The sequence below is a fragment of the Danio rerio genome, chromosome 1, assembly GCF_052040795.2.
Source record: "Danio rerio strain M-AB ecotype USA chromosome 1, GRCz13ab, whole genome shotgun sequence".
In the NCBI taxonomy this organism is placed as follows: Eukaryota; Metazoa; Chordata; class Actinopteri; order Cypriniformes; family Danionidae; genus Danio; species Danio rerio.
The window spans coordinates 61245323-61267195 of NC_141021.1; the positions used below are offsets into that span (position 1 = coordinate 61245323).

The following is a 21873-nucleotide window of genomic DNA, read 5'->3' on the forward strand; positions in this document are numbered from 1 at the left end:
TTAACGTATTGTGTTTTACAGTACTCAGTTGGTTTGAGTTCTCTTTATGTACTAGATTTGTACTATGCTCAAATTGCTTCATTTACTCAACTGGATTAAGTTCACAGCACTCATATAGATTAGTTTTTGAACTTTAATAGTTTTGTTGCTGTCGGTTTAACCCATCCATACTTGAAACAACACTGCCTACAGCTACTGTATGTGGACACCTATTCATTCTACATATCGCTGTCAATCTTACATTGTCTTGTTTATTTTTTATTCATTTATTTATTTATTTTAGGGAGTACGCTGTTGTATACGCTGTTGTTTTTTGTACTGTCTAGAGCCCGAGCCAGCACCTAAGCTTTTCACTCATCATAGCACACGTGCCAATGGGGTTTAGCAAAATAATCTTGTTTTTCGATTTGTGATAAGATTATTTTGCTTTCCCCATTGGCAGATTGTTTAGCTTGATTTAAGCAAAAACTCACTTCATTTTGGCATATTATTTCTTAAAACAAGACTAAATGTTTTGCTTGTTTAGAAAATGCTTCTTGATTTAAGAACTTTTAGATATTTGGACTAGAAACAAGACAAAAATCTAAGTAAGAAAAGCATTGTGGTGTATCGTAAAAGTTAAATTTTCTATTTTTGGACTTTTGATTTTGGCATTCTACCGTACAACATGACATGTTTGCTAATGCAACCGGTCGTTTTTTGGCAGCCTGTATGCACGGTTAGACTCGTGTGACGTCATGTGCAGGGCCAGACAGAATCTGCAGACGTTTTTTGCTATTTCTACAGAGAATTTTGGTAAAAATCTGCAGATTTCTGCGGAATTATTTTGGAGATTCCAGCGGAGTATCATAACTAAAACCTTAATATATTAAATAAAAATGACTAAATTACTGAATAAAAACTGAATAAATTCAGATTTACACACATTTACTCAAGTAAATAAACAGAATTAATAATGGGCTAAAAATCTGCAGAATTCTGCGCACGCAGACACCGTGTGGGCCTAGTCATGTGTGACGTTGGTTGGTAATTCCCCTATAGGAAGAAAGCTGCAGAGCCTTGGGCTCATAACACAGAAGGCACGGACACCTTTAGCCTTAAGATGATTTCTGTGATGAGTGACTACTTAAAAGATCTTGGATATGTAGGAGTACTTGACCATGCAGAGCTCTTTATGTAATGACCACACTGCAAAAAATGCCTTTCTTACTTTTAACTTTTGGTCTTGTTTCTATTCCAAAAATCTAAACATTCTTGAAGCAAAACATAGCATCTTCTTTAAAGAAACAATATGCCGTCTGTGCCAGTGGTTTAGTGGTAAATGCATTGACACATGCACTCCGGTGCTTACTGCAACCCGAGTTCGATACTGCCTTGCTGTCCTATGCCGATCTTTCCCCTCTCTCTGCTCCCCATGCTTTCCTGTCAATTCTCTCTACTGTCATATCCAATAAAGGTGAAAACCTCTAATTATAAAAAATTAAAAAACAATATGCCAAAATGAAGTGAGTTTTCCCTTAAAACAAGCGAAATAATCTGCCAATGGGGTAAGACAAATAGTCTTACGTCAAAAGGAAAAACAAGATTAATTTCTCACCCCATTGGCAGATTATTTTGCTTGTTTTAAGGAAAAACTCACTTAATATTGGCATATTATTTCTGAAAACAAGACAGTGTTTTGCTTATCTAGAAAATGCTTCTTGATATAGACTTTTTAGATATTTGAACTAAAAACAAGACAAAAGATTTAAGTAAGGAAATAATTTCTTGCAGCGCAGAATCTTATAATTAATAGGAAGCCAGTGAAGTGCAGGAGTAATGCGCGACCTCCTACAGGTGTTGGTCAAAATTTAGCTTGTTTCAAGGAAAAATATATTATTTGTTAAAACAAGACAACATGTTAAGCATGTCAAGAAAACACTTCTTGATTTAAGAATCGTAATATAATTGCTCTAGAAACAAGAGAAAAGTCTCAGAAAGAAAAGCAGAGCAGATCTCTTGTCTTATTCAGCCTGCGGGTGGCGCTCTAACGTTGATAAACTGAAGCTTAACACACATTAAAATGTTATATTAGGAGTCAAATTCAGACATCGTCTCATATTGTTAGCACTTTTAATAAACCTAAAGGAAAAGACAGCAATTCCTGAAAAAATGTAAATACCAAAAATAAAATGCCAGCCAAAGTGTCAACCGATCCTACATTACTCACTCACAAAGATGACGAGTGATGAAAATGACAGTTTCAATTAAATATAATTGTACAAAACATAAGCTCAAAACACTCTCAAATAAAACAAACTCGTAATAAGCCACACAAACACAAGGCCAAGCAGCAGCTCACTCAAAAAGAATTAACTCTTCCCTTGACTAGTTTCAAACCTGATTGTTTTCAATCAAACCTGCAGAAATTCACGAGCAGAAATAAACGGGGGAAAACATGAATCACAAAATATGTAAAATGCTAATTTACGTTTATTTGTTTACAGTGTGGTCTCGAGTTTAGTAATGATTAACATGCTGTCAGTTCAGTTCTGTATCACGATTGATGAATTCATATGAATACAGCATTGTCTTTTAGTTCAAGCAGTCAGATATACAGTATGAACGCAGCATTTCATTTCACCAGTGATCAACAGGGGCATTCAGAACAAATTCGCAAATATAAATCATAAAAGTGTATAATACAAGTTCGGGAATTTAAGAAAAAAGTGAGAGACCAGGATTTCATGGTCGAGTGAGCACTTAAACACACCTATATGTGGCCATTGTGTTCACCTGCTCAAGACTTTACATATGCAACAAGTTACGTCATTCAGCACGCGCAGATTCCGCAGATTTCCACATTTTTAGCGCATCATTGAGTTGATTTATTTACTTGTGTGTAAATTTATATTTCTGTAGTTTTAAATAAATTTCAGTAATATTATTAACTATATGAAAATGTTCATTTGATTGATATACAATACAGTTATTACAGTCTTTTTTTTGTCTTTTAGTTAATATATAACATTGCTTGATTTACTAAATAAATGGATCTAATTGGATTTGCATTGTAAATATTAAATAAAAGTTTATAAGGTATTATTTTTTATTTCCTATATTAAGTTTTTAGTTACGATACACCCAAAATAATTCTGCGTCCGCAGCTTTATTACAAAACTTTAACAGAAATAGCAAAAAACGTCCGCAGATTCTGTTTGGCCCTAGTTATGACCGAATACTGAATCATCCGCATTGCAATGCATTGAGCGAAAACATTAATTTGACTAGTTGATAAAGAAAAACATAAACAAAGTGGAGAACTGATCCACTCATGTAAGACGAAAACACAAAAGCACATGTGTATTTACAACAGTTTGAGCATTAAATAACATCAGTTAAACATGTAAATTACAATTAAACTGCTATGCTCATGATTAGAGAAAACCATTAACTTCACCAACGTCTTTTACAGCATATTAAACATCCTTATTTGTTTCTAAAAACTTACAAAAGTCTAAATATTGGCCTAAATCATCCCACATTCAGATATGGTTGGAGATTGGTTCTGCACTGCAAAAAATGCTTTTCTTACTGAGATTTTTAGTCTTGTTTCTAGTCCAAATATCTAAAAATCCTTTGATCAAGAAGCATTTTCTAGGTAAGTAAAACATATTGTGTAGTATTGAGAAATAATATGCCAATATTAAAAGAGTTTTTCCTTAAAACAAGCAAAATAATCTGCCAAATGGGTATTAAAACAATCGTATGTCAAAAGAAAAAGCAAGTTTATTTGGCGTATTATTTCTCAAAACAAGACAGCGTGTTTTTCCTACCTAGAAAATGCTTCTTGATAAAAGGATTTTTAGATATTTGGACTAGAAACAAGAATAAAATCTAAGAGAGAAAAGCAAAGGGAGGGGGATCAAAACGGTCATGTTCATCTTTTAATTAGAAAAAATATATATTTTATTATTATTATTTTTTATTTATTGTTTATTTTTTATTTTGCTCTTTTATTGATAATCTTTTTATGTTCCTTCCTACACTACAAAAAAAAATGCTTTTCTTGTTTAGATTTTTTGTCTTGTTTCTAGTCTAAATATCTAACATTTCTTACATCAAAAAGAATTTTCTTGACAAGCAAAACATACTGTCTTGTTTTGAGAAATAATGTGCCAATATTAAGTGAGTTTTTCCTTAAAACAAGCAAAATAATCTGCCAATGGGGTGAGCAAATTAATCTTGTTTTTTCTTTTGACGTTAAATTATTTTGCTTACCCCATTGGCAGATTATTTTGCTTGTTTTAAGGAAAAACTCACTTAATATTGGCATATTATTTCTTAAAACAAGACAATATGTTGTGCTTGTGTAGAAAACTCTTCTTGATTAAGGATTTTTTCAGATATTTGGACTAGAAACAAGACAAAAAATCTAAACAAGAAAAGCATTTTTTGCAGTGTAAAAAGTGTTGCATGCAGAACTGTTGTAAACTATTTATTTGTGTTGAATTTAAACAAACAAATTAAGTTTAATAATGTTCAACTTAGTTTGTTTGTTTAAATTCAACACAAATAAATTGTTTACAACCACTTAACATAAAAAATTGTAAATTCAAGGAATCATCTTTGAATAATTTGTTTCAGTGTATTATGTGTCTATTGCTGTTTTTACTGTTATATTCTCATATCATGTGTTTATTTTCTCTGTAAAGCTCTTTGTGCAGCCTTGTGGCAGTTGGAAACGTGCTATATAAATAAATAGAACTTGAACTTGCACTTGAAAGAAAAGCATGTTTGCCGTGTATAATAAAATCAGATCTGTAATAATATCAATATGTAGAAAGAGTCTATGGGACCATCCCCACCTGAGACATTACTGTCAAAAACAACCTGTTTAAAAACAAAACAAGAGGCTTTGACTAGCGGTTTTAGCAAATAATCTAATTATTCAGCTGTTAAACAGTTTTTAGGGAAGGTAATGAGCTGTGTGCATTATGCATTCTTTTATTTGACATATAATATTAACATGTAGGTCAGAGTTCACCAAACTTCCCCACTCCAGTGTGTGTGTGTGTGTGTGTGGAAAATATTTAACACTAATAAAGCATCTTTATACCAGATGAGCAGAACACTTATAGTCAGTTTATGCATATATGTGTGTGATTATTCATCATTTAGTGTTTCTGTAGTGGAAATAAACACATCTGCAAACATACACATGGCTTTTAATCTGCAGTTTATTGAGTATATTATCATTTGGATAGTAAAAACTGACTTAAACAAAGACAAATCACGGTCATTGAACAGCTTGTGGAAGAGTTAAACACAGGAAAGTCAATATGTTATAACTTCTGGAGAGAGAGCAGAGACTTTACAGAGGTCAAACCTTCACTGTGCATCTGTGCCAAGGGCATGTGTTCACACACACACACACACACACTGGAAGTGCTCAGCCTTAAGCAATACAGACAGAGTAATTAGCGTAATGTGTGTGCCCCTGTAAACATTGCATGTTTCTAGTATATGCGTTTGATCTTCATGGAGATGTATTTCAAGCTGTTGTAGTAGTTGTGATCCCAGCTCCACCAACACACACCGATAGCGTAGTGGGTGCGATCGTGACCCCATAAGTACACACCGTTGGGGTTTGCATGGTGACACTTTTTATACCAGAATCCCCCGAGGAACTCTCTGGCGCAGTTCTTTTTGTACTCGTCCTGGTCTTTGTCAAAGGTGGAGAACTTCTGATTGTTGTGGGAAGACAGAGAGTCGCCTGCACAGAGGAGGAACATCGATGAGGACTCAATACACAGTGAGATATCAGGGGTTTTAATGAAAGTGTCGTACCTGCTCCGCCATCCCTGAATCCGGCAACGTGCAGTTTATAGCCGTCTTCCTCACAATCCACAGAGAAGGACGAGTAATGAGCACAACCTTTCCTTCCACCGAAGTCCTCTATATCCACTCTCAGCATGTACCTCTTGTTGCGTGTTATGCGGTGGATGTTCTCCAGCCCTGTTCACACACACACACACACACATGTTAAACAAATACATCACATGAGCATCTACACAGAGCAGCGTAAGATCTCACCCAGCCAGTGTTCGCCCTCGGGAGTCCCGAATCCTCTCTTGTACTCTTTCCACGGCCGATAGAAGTTCAGACTGCCGTCCATCCTCTTCTGAATCACCTGTGATGGGTTTATATTCAACATATTAGTATATTATACAGAAGTGTTTGATTGTCTAAAGTCACACACGTACCGTCCATCCTCCGTGCTCATCCTCTCTCCCTTCTGATATCATGTGACAGTCAACATTGATGGGACTGTCGTCGATGTAAACGGTGTGAGTCCTACTGGACCTTTCTCCTGATCTGTGGAGGTCAGAACAGTCACATGGCCTGGATCTGTAATCCGGATGGCTGTCTCTGAAGGCCGAAGCAACAGAGAGAAGCGCTGCCAAAATCCAGATCAGCTACAAGAGACAGAGAGAGAAGAAATGAACATCAGTCCAGAATAATGATGGCGATATGAAAGAGTGTATGAAGGATGCGGGATCACTTACTGCCATCTTCTCAGTCGCTCCACAGCAGGTCACAGCAGAGCTCTGTTCTCCTAGAAGAGAGTGATGAACAAGTTAATCTGAGGTCTGGTGTAAATGTGTGAAGCTCAGTGAGGAATAAAGCAGTACCTCAGCGCTGGTGTTTTTCAGCCGGGCTCAAACTCTCTTTATATCTGTCAGACTCTCAGACTCCTCCTCTGGCTCTTTATCTTTATTTTATGTTGGAGAGGACAGTACATACGTGCATACATTTTTATCCATTCTCAACTGTTAAATCGCTAATTGTTGGCAAGGTTAATAACAGATTAGATGTTCTTATTTTGCGTCTGTGTACAGAAATCAGTCGTATTATACTGAAGAGAAAATAACTCATCTATGTGGGTTGTAGTTTGCTCCTGGCAGAAAGACAGAGTCTAGCAAATACTGTGACATTTAAAATGTACAGTACCAGACATATATATCTGTATATATAATATATGCTTTTATTATTATCCTTTTAGTTGATCTCATCATTTACACTGCGTATGCTAGTCTCTATATTGTTCATATTGTCAGTGTTATGATGGTGTTTATGTCCATGCATCTGTTGGATTTCCTTCGTTCTCTTTATTTAATGACTGTAAAATATTTTCCACATGATCATAATCATTCCAACACACACTAGTGATGTTAAGCAGTGTACTTATGTCTGCCTTTTCCTGATTATTGACAAAGGCCCAAATAATGGACATCATTTATATAACTCAGGCTAATTCTGAAAACATACTACTATATATATTTCTGGAGAGCGCCAAATACGTCCAACCCGGGCTCATTGTGGAAACGTAGTCCTGGGGACTTTTCTGCAGACCGCGAAATACGTCCCGGGAGGTACGTATTTGAGCAGTTTTTGTTTTCGTGGATCCACGAGAGGCCGCTATGCGCGCTTTTTTGCGTCTCAAGCGCCTCTCGGGAGCGCACGCCATTCGCGCCCGCCATTCGCCCCCGCCATTCGCGCCCACTCTGTTCACGCGTGAAAAGCCGCCGGAGGCCGCTGTGGAGCGACCGTCCGTCGGACTGACTGGCTAAACGACTGAACGATCGACCGGGCAGCCGCCCTCCTCTTCCTCCCCCTCCTCCTTCCCTAAACCCTAGCGACGGTTTGCAAAAGTCATCCAGGAAAAAAAAAAGCGAAAGCCCTCGTCTTTGGTTTCGACCGCGTTTTCGGCCTTCGGCTTTGATTTCGACCGCGGTTTTAGATCCCGTCACATTCTCACCCTTATTTTTTGGATTCTGTTTTTCATCTTACCTGATTTCTGGAACCGCTCTTCCCCGGACCCGATTCCGGTCGTCCCCGCGGCCGGCTCCTTCTCCTCCAGGCCTCCGCTCCACCGACGAAACGCTGCGAGCTAAGCAAACAAACTGGTTGCAGCGGGAAAGCCCTCCACACGGAGGCGAGCCGTCAGCCGGCAAGCACGAAGAGGAGGAGCGGCGTCACAGCGCCCCGCAGCGTTCGCTCGAAATAAACAAAACGCGGCCTTACGTACCTCTGGCCACATAAATCACGGTCTCCAGAAACATCCGCGGGGCTACGTTTCCAGAATGAGCTTGGGTTGCAACACGTCCCAGGAGCTACGTTTTTTTTCTGTTTTTGTTTTTGCGAATCCACCAGAGGCCGCTGTGTTCGCTTTTTTAGATCTTACATTGCTCTCATGAGTGCCATTCTTGCCTGCAGTTCTCACGTAAATGCACCGGAGGCCACTGTTGACTGACTGACTAACCGATTGACTGACCCACCCTCCCCCTTCCCTAAACCCAACCAATAGTGTTTTCAAAATCACCGATTGACCCGCCCACCCACTTCCCTAAACCCAACTGTCAATTTTAAGCAATCCAGAAAAAGAAAAGCCCTCACCTGATTTTTTCCTTGTTTCAGATTTTACCTCATTCTCACCTTGTTATTTACTTGTTGACTTCATTTTTGGATTCTGTTTTTTGTCTTACCCGCTTTCTGGAACCGTTCTTCACCAGACTCGAACCCTGTCATCATGGTCATCTCTGCATCTCAAATCCTCTGACATACATGGCGAGCTAAAGGGAGAAACTGGTAACAGCGGGAAACAGCGGTCAGCTGGTAAACGTAGAAAGGAACGGCGTCATCCTGCCCCATAGCGCTCGTTTTAAAAACTAAATGCAGCCATACGTACCTCTGGCTACATAATTCGCAATCTCCAGAAATGTACGTTTTCAGAATGACTGAGCCTGTGTTGTATTTACAATATGATTATAATATGAAAGAATCCAGTTAAAAAAAAACATTTAAAATCAGCCTCTGTGTAAACAAATGAGTTCATAATCCTTTCACAATATACAATACACAAATGTGCATTACAAACAGACTGCAAATTCTGCAATATACACATTAAACTAACGCAAGACACTATTAAACAGACATTATGGCAGTGTACACATTAATAATCTCATGTGGAACTTCATAATCTGTTTCCCTTAAGACTGACCTGTTCTGCACTAGGATTTTACACTCACTAGCTTTACATGAGAACGAGGAAACCAGGCTATATGAGGCTCACTGTATGCCATTTCAGTATACTGAACACTTATTATGCAGCTATGCCTATGTATATCCAGATTATTTTTGTATGGCATCTTTAATAATGCCCCAATTATCTCTCAGAGCCAAAAACAGACTTTTTTGGAAGTGTCCCAGATCACGCTCATTCTCCAATGTGAGCCTCAGCATTGCCCACAGTATCCAGTCATCCGATGATGGCTTTGGGGTAATTGGACTACATTTGTACATTTGTCATACACTACGGCCAGTGTAGTTCATCAGTTCCCCTATAGCGCATGTGTTTGGACTGTGGGGGAAACCGGAGCACCAGGAGGAAACCCACGCCAACACGGGGAGAACATGCAAACTCCACACAGAAACACCAACTGACCCAGCCGGGACTCAAACCAGAGACCTTCTTGCTGAAAGGCCACAGTGCTAACCACTAAGCCTCTGTGCCCAATTTTTAAATACTTTTTTGATGATTAATATTGTGTTCCTATTCAGCTCTATTCTATAGTCATGTCAGCTGAAGCTCTCTGTCAGTGGATTGTTCAGTTTTAGTGATGATAACCTTGACAGGAAAAGGCATTGGCTGTGCTTTATCTGTGTTTGCAGGAGTTGTTTATTGCAGTGAAAGGCATGTGATCATGCAAAAGACAAGAGTCTCAAGGAGACCCTGTTAAAAGAGTCCTTCTGGAAGTTTTGACTATGGCTCTTTCCAAAGCTGCACACTTACATTCAGCCTGCTGTGTCCACGATTCTGCCTGTTGTTTGTAAAGGAAGCGCTATGTGACCCTGGAGCACAAAACCAGTCATAAGTGCACATTTTTCTGCAATTGGGAATAAAAAAGGTGAATAAATCAGCTTTCCAATGGTGTTTGGTTTGTTAGGACAGGACAATATTCCACTAAAATATGAATGTATTGAATATGAATTGAAGAATACTTGAATATCTGTTGTCCGGGTATTTAAAGCATTGAGAAAAGCACAGCTAAAGTTGTCTAAATTAAGTTCTTATGTACATTCATTTTCCTTCAGCTTAGTCGCTTAATTTATTTGGGGTCACCACAGCGGAATGAACTAGCAACTATTCCAGCATTTGCTTTACACAGCAGATGCCCTTCCAGCCACAACCCAACACTAGGGAAACACCCATATGCTCTTGCATTCACACACACTCATACACTACGGCCAATCTAGTTGATCAATTCCCCTGTAGCGCATGTGTTTGGACAAGAGGTTCTCACTCCCAACTCGTCTTATGGGGAAATATAAAAAAAAAAAATTGCATGAAAAATAATTGTAGTTACAATGCAGCCTTTAAACCTTCGAGAAACACTTGATTTGCTTTAATATTGAAACAGTTGTGAATACATTTGTATTATTAAAGTTAATATTTATTGCATAATTTATATGGATGTTGCACGAATTCTATTGTGGAAAACAACAATCTGGTAACACTGTTCCTCATCTTAAAATGTTTAGATATTGTTCTGAGCTGTGCAGGACTAACGTTATATGTGGGAAAATATATTTTTTAATAAATGAACTTGGATGTAATTAGATAACGTTGCTAGTTTACAGTACATGCTTTATCAACTAATCGTCTTTATTTGTTTACTTTTTTCTTACCGAGTGGAAAACCGCAGTGAACGCGACCATGTAAAAAATAGATCGCGACATACGATGACCCCAACTTCAGTGAATAATTTAGTAATAAAAAGATCAGCTAAAAACTTTAAAACTTAGTACTTGAAATGTAATATTTTTTAAAGTAAAAAATTAATAAATAAAATGAATGAATCAAAGTTTTATTGCGCATAATTACCCTAAACTGCCGTATAATTTCACTCATTAAATATAAAGTAATGATAACATATTTATCAACACCAACTAATCTCCAATAAAATACATTATGCAGTATTAACCTACCACTTATTGTTGACAGTTGTACTCATCTGTGAACTCACAGCTGATGCAGTTTGACCAATAGCAGAGCGGTGCTAAACTCACCGTTGAATGGAAGTCACGTGGACCGAAGTTTATTCTCACAGTTGTTTCGACCCAGTTTACAGACGCTTTTCATGAACAAAACAAAAATTGTATATTTTTAAAATAAGAAAACTGCGTTAATAGGCATAAATCAGGTTTTAAAAATTGCTCTGACATCTATTGTTAATTATACGAGACTTGAGTGTCTCCATTTGACGCCTCAGGTTCAGGTACAGATTCTATAGTGAATCCCTGCACGTATAAATATGACGCTGAAGGGGTACCCTGTGCGTCAAAAACTTACCCTGAGGGTTCCTGACCAAGCGTCAGTATATGACGAGTTGGGAGTGAGAACGTGTTGGTTTGGACTGTGGGGGAAATCAGAGCACCCAGAGGAAACCCACGCCAACACGGGGAGAACATGCAAACCCAGCCAAGACTCAAACCAGAGACCTAACCACTGAGCCACCGTGCCGCCCCAGCAATGCATATTACTAATCAAAAATTAAGTTTTTATTTATTTACAGTAGGAAAATAATCAAATGTCTTCATGGAATCTGTAATATTGTGATGATTTTTGGCATAAAATACATAATTTTGATTAATTATTGGCTGTTTATACAAATATATCCATCAACTTTATAACAAGACTACTAAACTGTATTTTATTTAGTGCTTTCACTCTAAGAAATGCTACAAAGACTAAAATATGGACTAACACAATATTGGGTTTAATTTGGTCCTATTCATTTCATTTAAAAGATTAACCCAGGTGTTGGTTTAGTGTGTATTACACCCAGAATCTGGATTAAAATAACCCTGCATTTTTTATAGAGTGAAAAGTAACATCTCCAAGTGCTACACACAAATAAAAAGGACAGAAGTGAAAGATTCATATTAGGATGTTTGCATTTATTACCAGACAAAGCAAAGCAATTATTGTAGAAACCAAGAAATATTTAAAACCGCATAAAAATGACAGAACATTAGACTGTTTAGTGCTCCAGGGTCACACGTGCCATGATTTATCTGTAACCTTCAGAAATGATATCAAATAATGTAAGTCTAACTAAGAGAAACGTGCACAACCACAGGCAAAAGAAACCTTGACTGCTGTAGAATACCAAGAAAATGAGTTAAAACAATAATGAATCATCATCAGACTAATAATAAAATAGTTTTAATAGCATTTATTATAAAGACATTAAGCAATCTTTATCTTTAAATGCTGATGATTATTTCAGAATCAAAAAATCGTGAGTACACAGGACTAGGCAGGTTAGGGTAATCAGGCAAGTCATTGTATGATGATGGTTTGTTCTGGAGACTATTGAAAACAAATACAGCTTAAAGGAGCTAATAATATTCAGCTTAAATTGGTGTTTAAAAAATTAAAAACTGCTTTTATTCTAACCGAAAAGAACAAATATTATCAGACATACTGTGAACATTTCCTGAATCTGTTCAACATCATTTGAGAAATATTATATATATATATATATATATTTATTTAAAAAACTGTAAATAAAATCTCTTTCTACAATCTATGTCTGATCTTACTGTGCCTTTTTTCCTTTCCTTAAGTGGGTCACTGGGATATTTAATTTCAAAATATTAAATATGTAGATTATACTTATACATATAAAAAGTTACACTTTAAACACAAACCACAAATGACATCAGGCCCAAATGTAGATGTCAAAAACTTTTGTCTCTGACCTGACCTTTATTGTGTGTGTGTGTGTGTGTGTGTGTGTGTGTGTGTGTGTGTGTGTGTGTGTGTGTGTGTGTGTGTGTGTGTGTGTGAGAGAGAGCACTCTCCAGCCGTGCCACTGAAGCTCCACCTTGTGGCTTTTAGCAAAAAACATCTTGCCTTTTGACTTCTATAATCTTACCCCAAACTCAGATCAGCTCCTCTCCAGCATTTCAGCGGTGAGAACATCACGAAAAAACACATCTGAAAACATTCCACTGCACACTTTTTTTTTTTTTTTGCTTAATAGCATTATCCAGAAAAAACAAACACTGAGACTTAAATCATCATACAAATCATGTTTGGGTAAAAAAAATAACATTAGAAAAATTGAAGACAAAGTTAAGTAAGACTGAATTTAGTTTGAGTGAATTATATTTTATGAATATACAGTTTAGGTCAGAATTATTAGCCCCCCTGAATTATTAGCCCATAACGAACTTGAACTTTAACCCTAAGGTCAGATGGCTGAAAGCAGAGAGCATTTCAAGTGTGTGTTTTCAGAGTTTCCCAACATCAGAGCGCCACCTTCAGGTTGAATTACACAAAGACTCTAGAGCTCTGCTGAATCTGCCTCATTCAAACGTAAGATAAAGGTAAATAACAACTACAAGCTCTTATATTGAAATCAAAGCATTCAATTAAACCTTCACAATTAAATTTATTCATTTTCTTGTCGGCTTAGTCCCTTTATTAATCCGGAGTCGCCACAGCAGAATGAACCACCAACTCATCCAGCAAGTTTTTACACAGCGGATGCTTTTCCAGCCGCAACCCATCTCTGGGAAACATCCACACACACACACACACTCATACACTACAGACAGTTTAACCTACCCAATTCACCTGTACCGCATGTGTTTGGACTGTGGGGGAAACCGGAGCACCCGGAGGAAACCCACGCGAAGGCAGGGAGAACATGCAAACTCCACACAGAAACACCAACTGAGCCGAGGTTCGAACCAGCGACCCAGCGACAGCACTACCTACTGCGCCACTGCCTCGCCCCACAATTAAATTACAATCTTGAAATACGATGGTGTCAGCAGTGGTGGTTGTAGTTTAAATGGCACAGTTTGATTTCACCAGCGTTGTTTTGGTTGGGGGCAGCACGTTCACCTCACTGCAAGAAGGTTTCTAGTTCTGGTTTCACACTCTCTAGAAATTGACATACACGCGCTTATAACCTCTTGGTTAGACTATTGTAACTCTCTCTACTTTGGGCAGCCAAAGTCTCAGATTGCTCACCTACAGTTAGTGCAAAACGCAGCAGCTAGATTTTTAACAAATACCTGACACCCCTATTCCCCATGCACATGTCACCCCTATTCTGAGGTCTCTACATTGGCTACCGGTGACAGAAAGAATCGAATTTAAAATCCTTCTGTTTGTGTTTAAAGCCCTACATGGTCTGGGCCCTCATTATTTATCCTAACCGAATGTTATTTACACTCCATCTATACACTTGCCTTCTGCTGATCAGTTTTTATTAAAAGTTCCAAAGGCCCACCTCATAAGACTCTACACCATAACTTTTCAATCCAGATGGATGGGGCAACCATTACTGCATCCAAAATTGTGAAAAGCCTTGGAGTAACGATTGATGACCAACTAAACTTCTCTGACCACATCTCTAGAACTGCTCGATCGTGCAGATTCACACTCCGACCCTTCCTATCTGAACGTGCAGCTCAACTCCTTGTTCAAGCACTTGTTCTCTCCAAACTGGATTACTGCAACTCTCTACTAGCCGGGCTTCCAGCTAACTCTATCAAGCCTCTTTAGCTGCTCCAGAACGCAGCAGCATGAGTGGTCTTTAATGAACCTAAAAGAGCACATGTCACTCCGCTGCTCATCCGTTTGCACTGGCTGCCAGTTGCTGCTCGCATCAAATTCAAAGCTCTGATGTTTGCCTACAAAGCGACTTCTGGCTTTGCTCCTTCTTATCTGCTCTCACTTCTGCAGATGTATGTGTCCTCCAGAAACTTGCGTTCTGTGAATGAACGTCGCCTCGTGGTTCCATCCCAAAGAGGGAAGAAATCACTTTCACGAACTCTCGCGCTCAATCTGCCAAGTTGGTGGAATGAACTCCCTAACTGCATCAGAACAGCAGAGTCACTCGCTGTCTTCAAGAAACCACTAAAAACTCAACTATTGGAGTTTCTGCGTGGAGTTTGCATGTTCTCCTCGTGTTGGCGCTGGTTTCCTTCGGGTGCTCCGGTTTCCCGCACAGTCCAAACACATGCGTTGTAGGGGAATTGGGTAAGCTAAACTGTCCGTGGTGTATGTGTGAATGTGTGTATGGATGTTTCCCAGTAATGGGTTGGAGCTTAAAGGGCATGCGCTGCTTAAAGCATATGCTGGATAAGTTGGTGGTTCATTCCGCTGTGGCGATCCCAGAATAATAAAGGGACTAAGCTGAACAGAAAATGAATGTTGAATGTTCAATACTCAACTATTCTGACTTCACACTTATACAATCAGTTTATTTGTGGTTGTGATTTCATAGATTTCCTCATTTAGTGATTCTGTTGTGGGAAAAACACATCGCTCAAGACATTTTTCTGCTTAGGGAGAGTGAAATGACACCCGCATACAAACACAATGGATTTAATCTAATGTTTATTAAAGTCATTTGGATTGAAAATCTGAAAATTTGACTTTAAATGACAGATCATCACATTGACCCACTTGTGTAATGCAGTGACTGACTCAACTGCAGTCGAACACAGTGATTTTTCATGATTCATAACTCGAGACTGTACAAAGAAGACATTTTCTAGTTTCTATCTTCACATATTCTCAAATGCAGAGTGTTTTCAGCATTCATAAAAATAATAACCTTTATTAAACAAGGCTAGTGAATTAATAACCAGCTCTCATTTACAAAGACAACCAATGAGCAACAAGCAGCGTATGTACAGGCATACACCAAATATTAAGGACACAGGACAATAACTATTAACACAAATACCATTAAGACATATAGAATAACTGAAAACTAAAAACAACTACAGTGATCTCGTAGTGTCCTGTTTTAGTTTTCTGTTATTTTATATGATTTATGGTACAGTAAACATTATAGATGATACAGCAGCAGTAGAAAGAGTTGAATCTATTTCCCCCCTGAGAATACTCAAAAGCCTCTATGACAGATGTTTGATCTTCATGCTGATGTATTTCAAACTCATATCATGAGCGTCTTTCCAGGTGTACCAAGTGACACCAATGGCAGAATGAGTGGCATCATCTTCCCATAAATACACACCATTGGGGTTTGTACGGTGACAACCTGCGTACCAAAATGCCCCGAGATGTCCTTTGGCACAGTTCTTTTCATGAGTGTCTTGGTCTTTGTCAAAAGTGGAGAACTTCATTTCATTGTGGAAGTACAGAGAGTCGCCTGCAGAGAGGAGGAACACCAGTGAGGACAATAACCTCAACAGAAATGAGTTATCATGAGTGTGAATGAAAGTGTTGTACCTGCTCCTCCATCAGTGAATCCAGAAACCTGCAGTTTATATCCTTCACATTCACAACCCACAGAGAAGGACGAGTACTGAGCGAAACCTCTCCTTCCAGTAAAGTCCTCCAGATCCACTCTCAGCATGAACTTCTTGTGGCGTGTCAGCTGGTAGAGGTTCTCCAGACCTGTTTACACACATTTGATTCATTTTATTTGGAATGACTAATACTATTAGAACAACACAGCATCCAAATAATCGTAAGGAGCCCATAATGTTTCACAGTACAAGCAGCATGCAACCATTGATGATCTTTTGCGTGGCACTATTAGACACTCAATCCATTCTGCGCGTAGTATTAAGTAAATGGATTAAGGATAGAGATGGCATCGTCTTCTCCACACATGAAGACTGCCTATTATTACAGAACAATACTTTGCAATTTGTTTAGAGTCTTTTTTACTGAGTCCGGCAATTTGTAGTCCCCTCACACACAGTTTATGAACGTGCCCTAGGCTACCGTAAATTAAAACCACCAACTTTGTATTGTAGCCACACACACACACACACACACGAAGAACGTGTTGAACCAATCACTGGACCTGAACATGCACACAGACGGATGTCAGATCTCACCCAGCCAGAGTTGTAGATGTCAGAACAGTCGAATTGCATGAATCTACAGTCACTGGCCAAAGCAACAGAGAGAAGAGCTGCCAACATCCAGATCAGCTACATGAGACAGAGAGCAGAAATGAACATCAGTCCAGAATAATGATGGCGATATGAAAGAGTGTATGAAGGATGCGGGATCACTTACTGCCATCTTCTCAGTCGCTCCACAGCAGGTCACAGCAGAGCTCTGTTCTCCTAGAAGAGAGTGATGAACAGGTTAATCTGAGGTCTGGTGTAAATGTGTGAAGCTCAGTGAGGAATAAAGCAGTACCTCAGCGCTGGTGTTTTTCAGCCGGGCTCAAACTCTCTTTATATCTGTCAGACTCTCAGACTCCTCCTCTGGCTCTTATCATCTATTAATATCCACTAGATTTAAGGGTCAGGGTTATTCACATGGATATCAGAAACATAAAATGTTACATTTTGAGTTAATGATAGCAGATTAGAGGTTATCTGGTAAAGGATTTGCGCTATAGGTGAATTGAGTTAACTACATTTGCTGTAATGTATGTGTGTGCATGAATGTGGTTGGTTGTTTTTCAGTACTGGGTTGCAGCTGGAAGGGCATCCGCTGTGTAAAACATATGCCGGATAAGTTGGCGGTTCATTCCACTGTAGCAACCCCTGATGAATGCGGGACTAAGCTGAAGGTAAATCAATGAAGGAAAAAGCACCAACTTTGTGTCATGACTGTCAGTAACCACCTGAGGGCGCTGTAGTTCGACACAAACTCTGAGAGTGAACTACAGCGCCCAAGAACTACAAGTCCATACATACCACGCGCACACACTGGAACTCTGATTTGTAGTCGACATTGAAGTCTAGTTCTAGTTTAATCTGTTTGAGTTCCTTGTTTGTTTGTTTATTTGATACTTTGTCACTTTGATTTTTGGATTTTTGGTTTTTGTCACTGCACTAATTTCACATTAAAATCTGCACTTGGATCCTACACCAGTTTTTGTTCCTTTTTCGATCTCCCAAACGTGACAGAACGACGAACTCGCAAATGGATCCAGCAGATGATGTGATAGTGCGTATCAAACAATGTAACCGCTCAATTGAGCGTTACATTAAGGAGTTTTTGAAGCTAGACCCAAAGAGCTCTTACAGCGACTTGCTGCTAATGATGTTCTTTCGGGGAGGACTTTTGGAACCAGTCCGTTCTCTAATGCCACCTTATGAGGAGGACTGGAACCTTTATCGTTTCATCGAGGAGGCTCTGTTGATCTCTGGCTCTCCTCTCTCTGTTGCCCTGAAGGAGGAGAACCCTCAGGAGGGAGGCCTGAGTGGTGGGCAACAGAGCGGTCTGTTTTCGGGGCCTGTGGATTTATCTGCAGGAAGGAGGAAAGGAGCTGGGATGGAGTTGCGGACTTATCCGCGTCGGGCTGTCCAAGGACCACCTTTCTCTGAGCCTCTGGAGATACTTCTTGAACTGTGTGAAACCCCAGTGTCTGCTCCAGCCTCACAATGCCCGCCAGTGTCGGTTCCAGCTCCAGAGCATACTCCTTCTTCTGATGACAACGCCCTTCCTCTTTCTCAAACCACCAGACAAAGGAGGTGCAGGAAGAGGACTGCCCATGCCCCAGAGAGCCCGCCAATGTCGGCTCCAGCCCCAGAGCGCCCGCCAGTCTCGGTTCCAGCCCCAGAGCGCCCGCCAGTGTCGGCTCCAGCCACCAGGCCACCCAGACTCCTCGCCCTGCCGCTCCTAGTCCGGCTCCTGGCCTTACCAACGCCATCCAGATGTCTTGCCCTGCCGGCACCTCCCAGACGTCTTGCCCTGCTGGTCCCAGCCCGGCTCCATGCCCTGCCGACCCCAGCCTGGCTCCTTGCTCTGCCGTCTCCAGTCCAGCTGCCTCCAGTCCCGGCGGCTGACCCACTGAACCCACCCTGGACATTTACTCCTGTTCCTCCCTTGTCTGACCCTCCCAGCCCTCCCCTTGCTCCTCCTCCGCTGCCCCCCCCCCCCCCCCCCCCCTGTTTTGGACTGTTTTGGGAGCATCTGGTATTCGCTCTTTAAGAGGGGGGTTATGTCACGACTGTCAGTAACCACCTGAGGGCGCTGTAGTTCGACACGAACTCTGAGAGTGAACTACAGCGCCCAAAAACTACAAGTCCATACATACCACGTGCATACACCGGAACTCACTTATAGTGATTTGCAATCACAGCTGTCTCTGGTTCCCCGTCGATTACCTGGACTATATATTCTGCCATTCATCCTCTGTTTGTCAGTTCGTCGTTCATCCTTGTTGGTATGTGTTCCTGAATTCAGTTTTGTATCTTGTCATAGTCGCTAAGTCTAGTTCTAGTTTAATCTGTTTGAGTTCCTTGTTTGTTTGTTTATTTGATACTTTGTCACTTTGATTTTTGGGTTTTTGGTTTCTGTCACTGCACTAATTTCACATTAAAATCTGCACTTGGATCCTACACCAGTTTTTGTTCCTGTTTCGATCCCCCAAACGTGACACTTTGATCGAATAAATAACTAATAATTGTAATAGTCTTCAGTAATTAACTCATAAATCAGCTTCTTACATCAAAAAGCAGCAATTGTCTATTTCAACTGTTCTTTTACATTTAAATTTGTTTGAGGAAAACAGATATCAGACAGCAGTTATATTACTCATAATCATTAACAGATTGACTGATAGATTGTCCTATAAAGGCTAATAAGGAAACATTTCCAATTGTTTTTTGAAATCACGTCCTGCTGTAAAACTGTTTCACAACGAAAGCACAATGGAGGATAGTTCAGCCAAAAAGGGCAATGGAGCAGTGCAGATATAGCATAGTTGTTAGTGTGTCAGTAAAGCAGCAGTTCTGCAGGCATCCTGAGTTTAAATCTCCGGTCGTGGAGTAACCACTTCATTTCCAGTCACCATATTGTCTTGTAAAAAAAATGGAAAAAATAAATTGCCATCGGTAACCATCCCCACGTTTACTCCACAAGAGACCTCACAATGAAAACCCTATTAAGTTTACTGAACTAAATTAATTGAATAAACTCATTGCCTCAATTTAATTGAGTAATGGAGTCTCCCAAAACTTGCATATTTAAGTTTATTTAACTTGCCGGTTTTGTAGATTATACTTAAAGTGTTCAGTTGACCAAACTTACAACTAAGTTTGGTCAAATGAACAATTTAAGTATGAAAAAATATACTATACATTTTTTTTTAAATTAATTGTAAAAAAAATTGTTACACGAGAACACGAGGACGCAAGAACGCTGAAGAACACATATTGAAAAACAGGCCATGGAAACTGCATACCTCCATACTATACAGTCCTCTAAAATCAGTATGCCAGCCGAGTAGTATATCCGAATTCATAGAATTCAAAAATCAGTATGCGAGACGTACCCGGATAACTTACTATTTCTGGAGAGATTCTTTTAAAGCAAAAACTGCTTATCTTTTATGATTATTTTGCTTGTCTTAAGGAAAAACTCTCTTAATTTTGACTCATTATTTCTGAAAAACACAATATATTTTGCTTGTCTAGAAAATGCTTCTTGATTTAGGAATGATTAGATATTTGGACTTGAAACAAGATTATTTTTGCAGTGTACCATTGAATTGCATTACATTAACCACCCACAACGACTTCTTATGCTAAAGACTATAAATAAATAAAAAATCATACTGTTGTTTGAAACAACTCACATGTTGTTTTGAGAATATGTAAATGCTGGTAATAAATTACTGCTGTCTCGCAGATTTGTCTCACATCAAAAAAAGCACAATGATTTCACCATAGAACAAACACACCGATGTCGCTCTTATCTAGTACATCACTAATCATTAGACAACCTCCCACTTTTATAGGAATCACATTTATCTGACTGCTGCCAAATGACCAGCAAGTGTTCAAGTGTATCATTGGTTTACTTCTGATCTGCATCAACTCAAAACTAAAGGTCGAAGGTTGGAATGATTGTATAAGAAGTTCAATTCAATTCAGCTTTATTTGTTTAGCGCTTTTACAATGTAGATTGTGTCAAAGCAGCTTCACGTAGAAGATCATAGTAAATTGAAACAATGCAGTTCAGTTTTCAGAGTTTAAGTTCAGTTTAGCCTAGTTTAATAGTGTAATAATCACTAGCTCTACAAATCCCGAACCATGCAAGCCAGCGCTGACAGCGTTGAGGGAAAAACTTTACCAATTGACCCAAGTGAAGGATAAAAAACCTCGAGAGAAACCAGACTCAGATGGGCACAACCATTTCTCCTATGGTCAAGCGTCTTGTGCAGAGCTGCAGTCTAGGTACCGAAGACTAGAGAATGCTGGACCTCAGCAAAGACTCGTCTGTCCCTGGAGTGTCACAGGAATTAGTCTCATGCTCTCCACTCCTCCATGACCACCACAGCAGCTGCTCAGGATACGGCCTGGTCCAGGATTATGGAAACCTTGGGATCATCTCGTCGCTGGTCATAGATTGAATCAGTGGCGCTGCATAGTCGCTGGGGGCCTTGGGATGAGTATCCCCAGGTGGAAATAGAGAATAAAGAAAATAATTAGCGTAGCTGCTGTTCATAGTGTATATAAACGAGATGCAGAAACTTGTGTGGAAACCCGCTAAGTGATGCACTGAGTGTGTGCTTTACTAAACAGACAGGTCTTTAATCTAGTGTTGAACTGCGAGAGTGTGTCTGAGCCTTGGACATTATCAGGAAGGCTATTCCAGAGTTAGGAGCCATAAACGAGAAGCCTCGACCTCCTTTACTGGACTTTGTTATTTTAGGTACTACCAGAAGCTCTGAGTTTTGAGATCTTAAAGAGCGAGTTGGATTGTAGTGAGACAGAAGGTTGGTTAGATAAACAGGAGCTAGATTATTTAGAGCTTTATAGGTATGAAGCAACATTTTAAATTCAATAAGAAACTTAACA

At 39.4% G+C, this 21873-nt stretch overlaps 2 protein-coding genes across 4 annotated transcripts in view; one reads left to right on the forward strand and one right to left on the reverse strand.

The window, feature by feature from the left end:
• trip10b (thyroid hormone receptor interactor 10b) overlaps positions 1-21873 on the forward strand; it is an 80892-nt gene that overhangs the window by 14346 nt on the left and 44673 nt on the right. The window lies entirely within an intron of this gene.
• On the reverse strand, positions 5202-17268 carry LOC100334800 (microfibril-associated glycoprotein 4-like). Of its 3 annotated transcripts, NM_001328081.1 has the most exon segments (6): positions 5203-5755; positions 5830-5997; positions 6076-6172; positions 6246-6458; positions 6549-6598; positions 6675-6688. In NM_001328081.1, coding segments are annotated over 5 exon segments (741 nt in total). In that variant the 5' UTR covers positions 6555-6598; positions 6675-6688; the 3' UTR covers positions 5203-5498.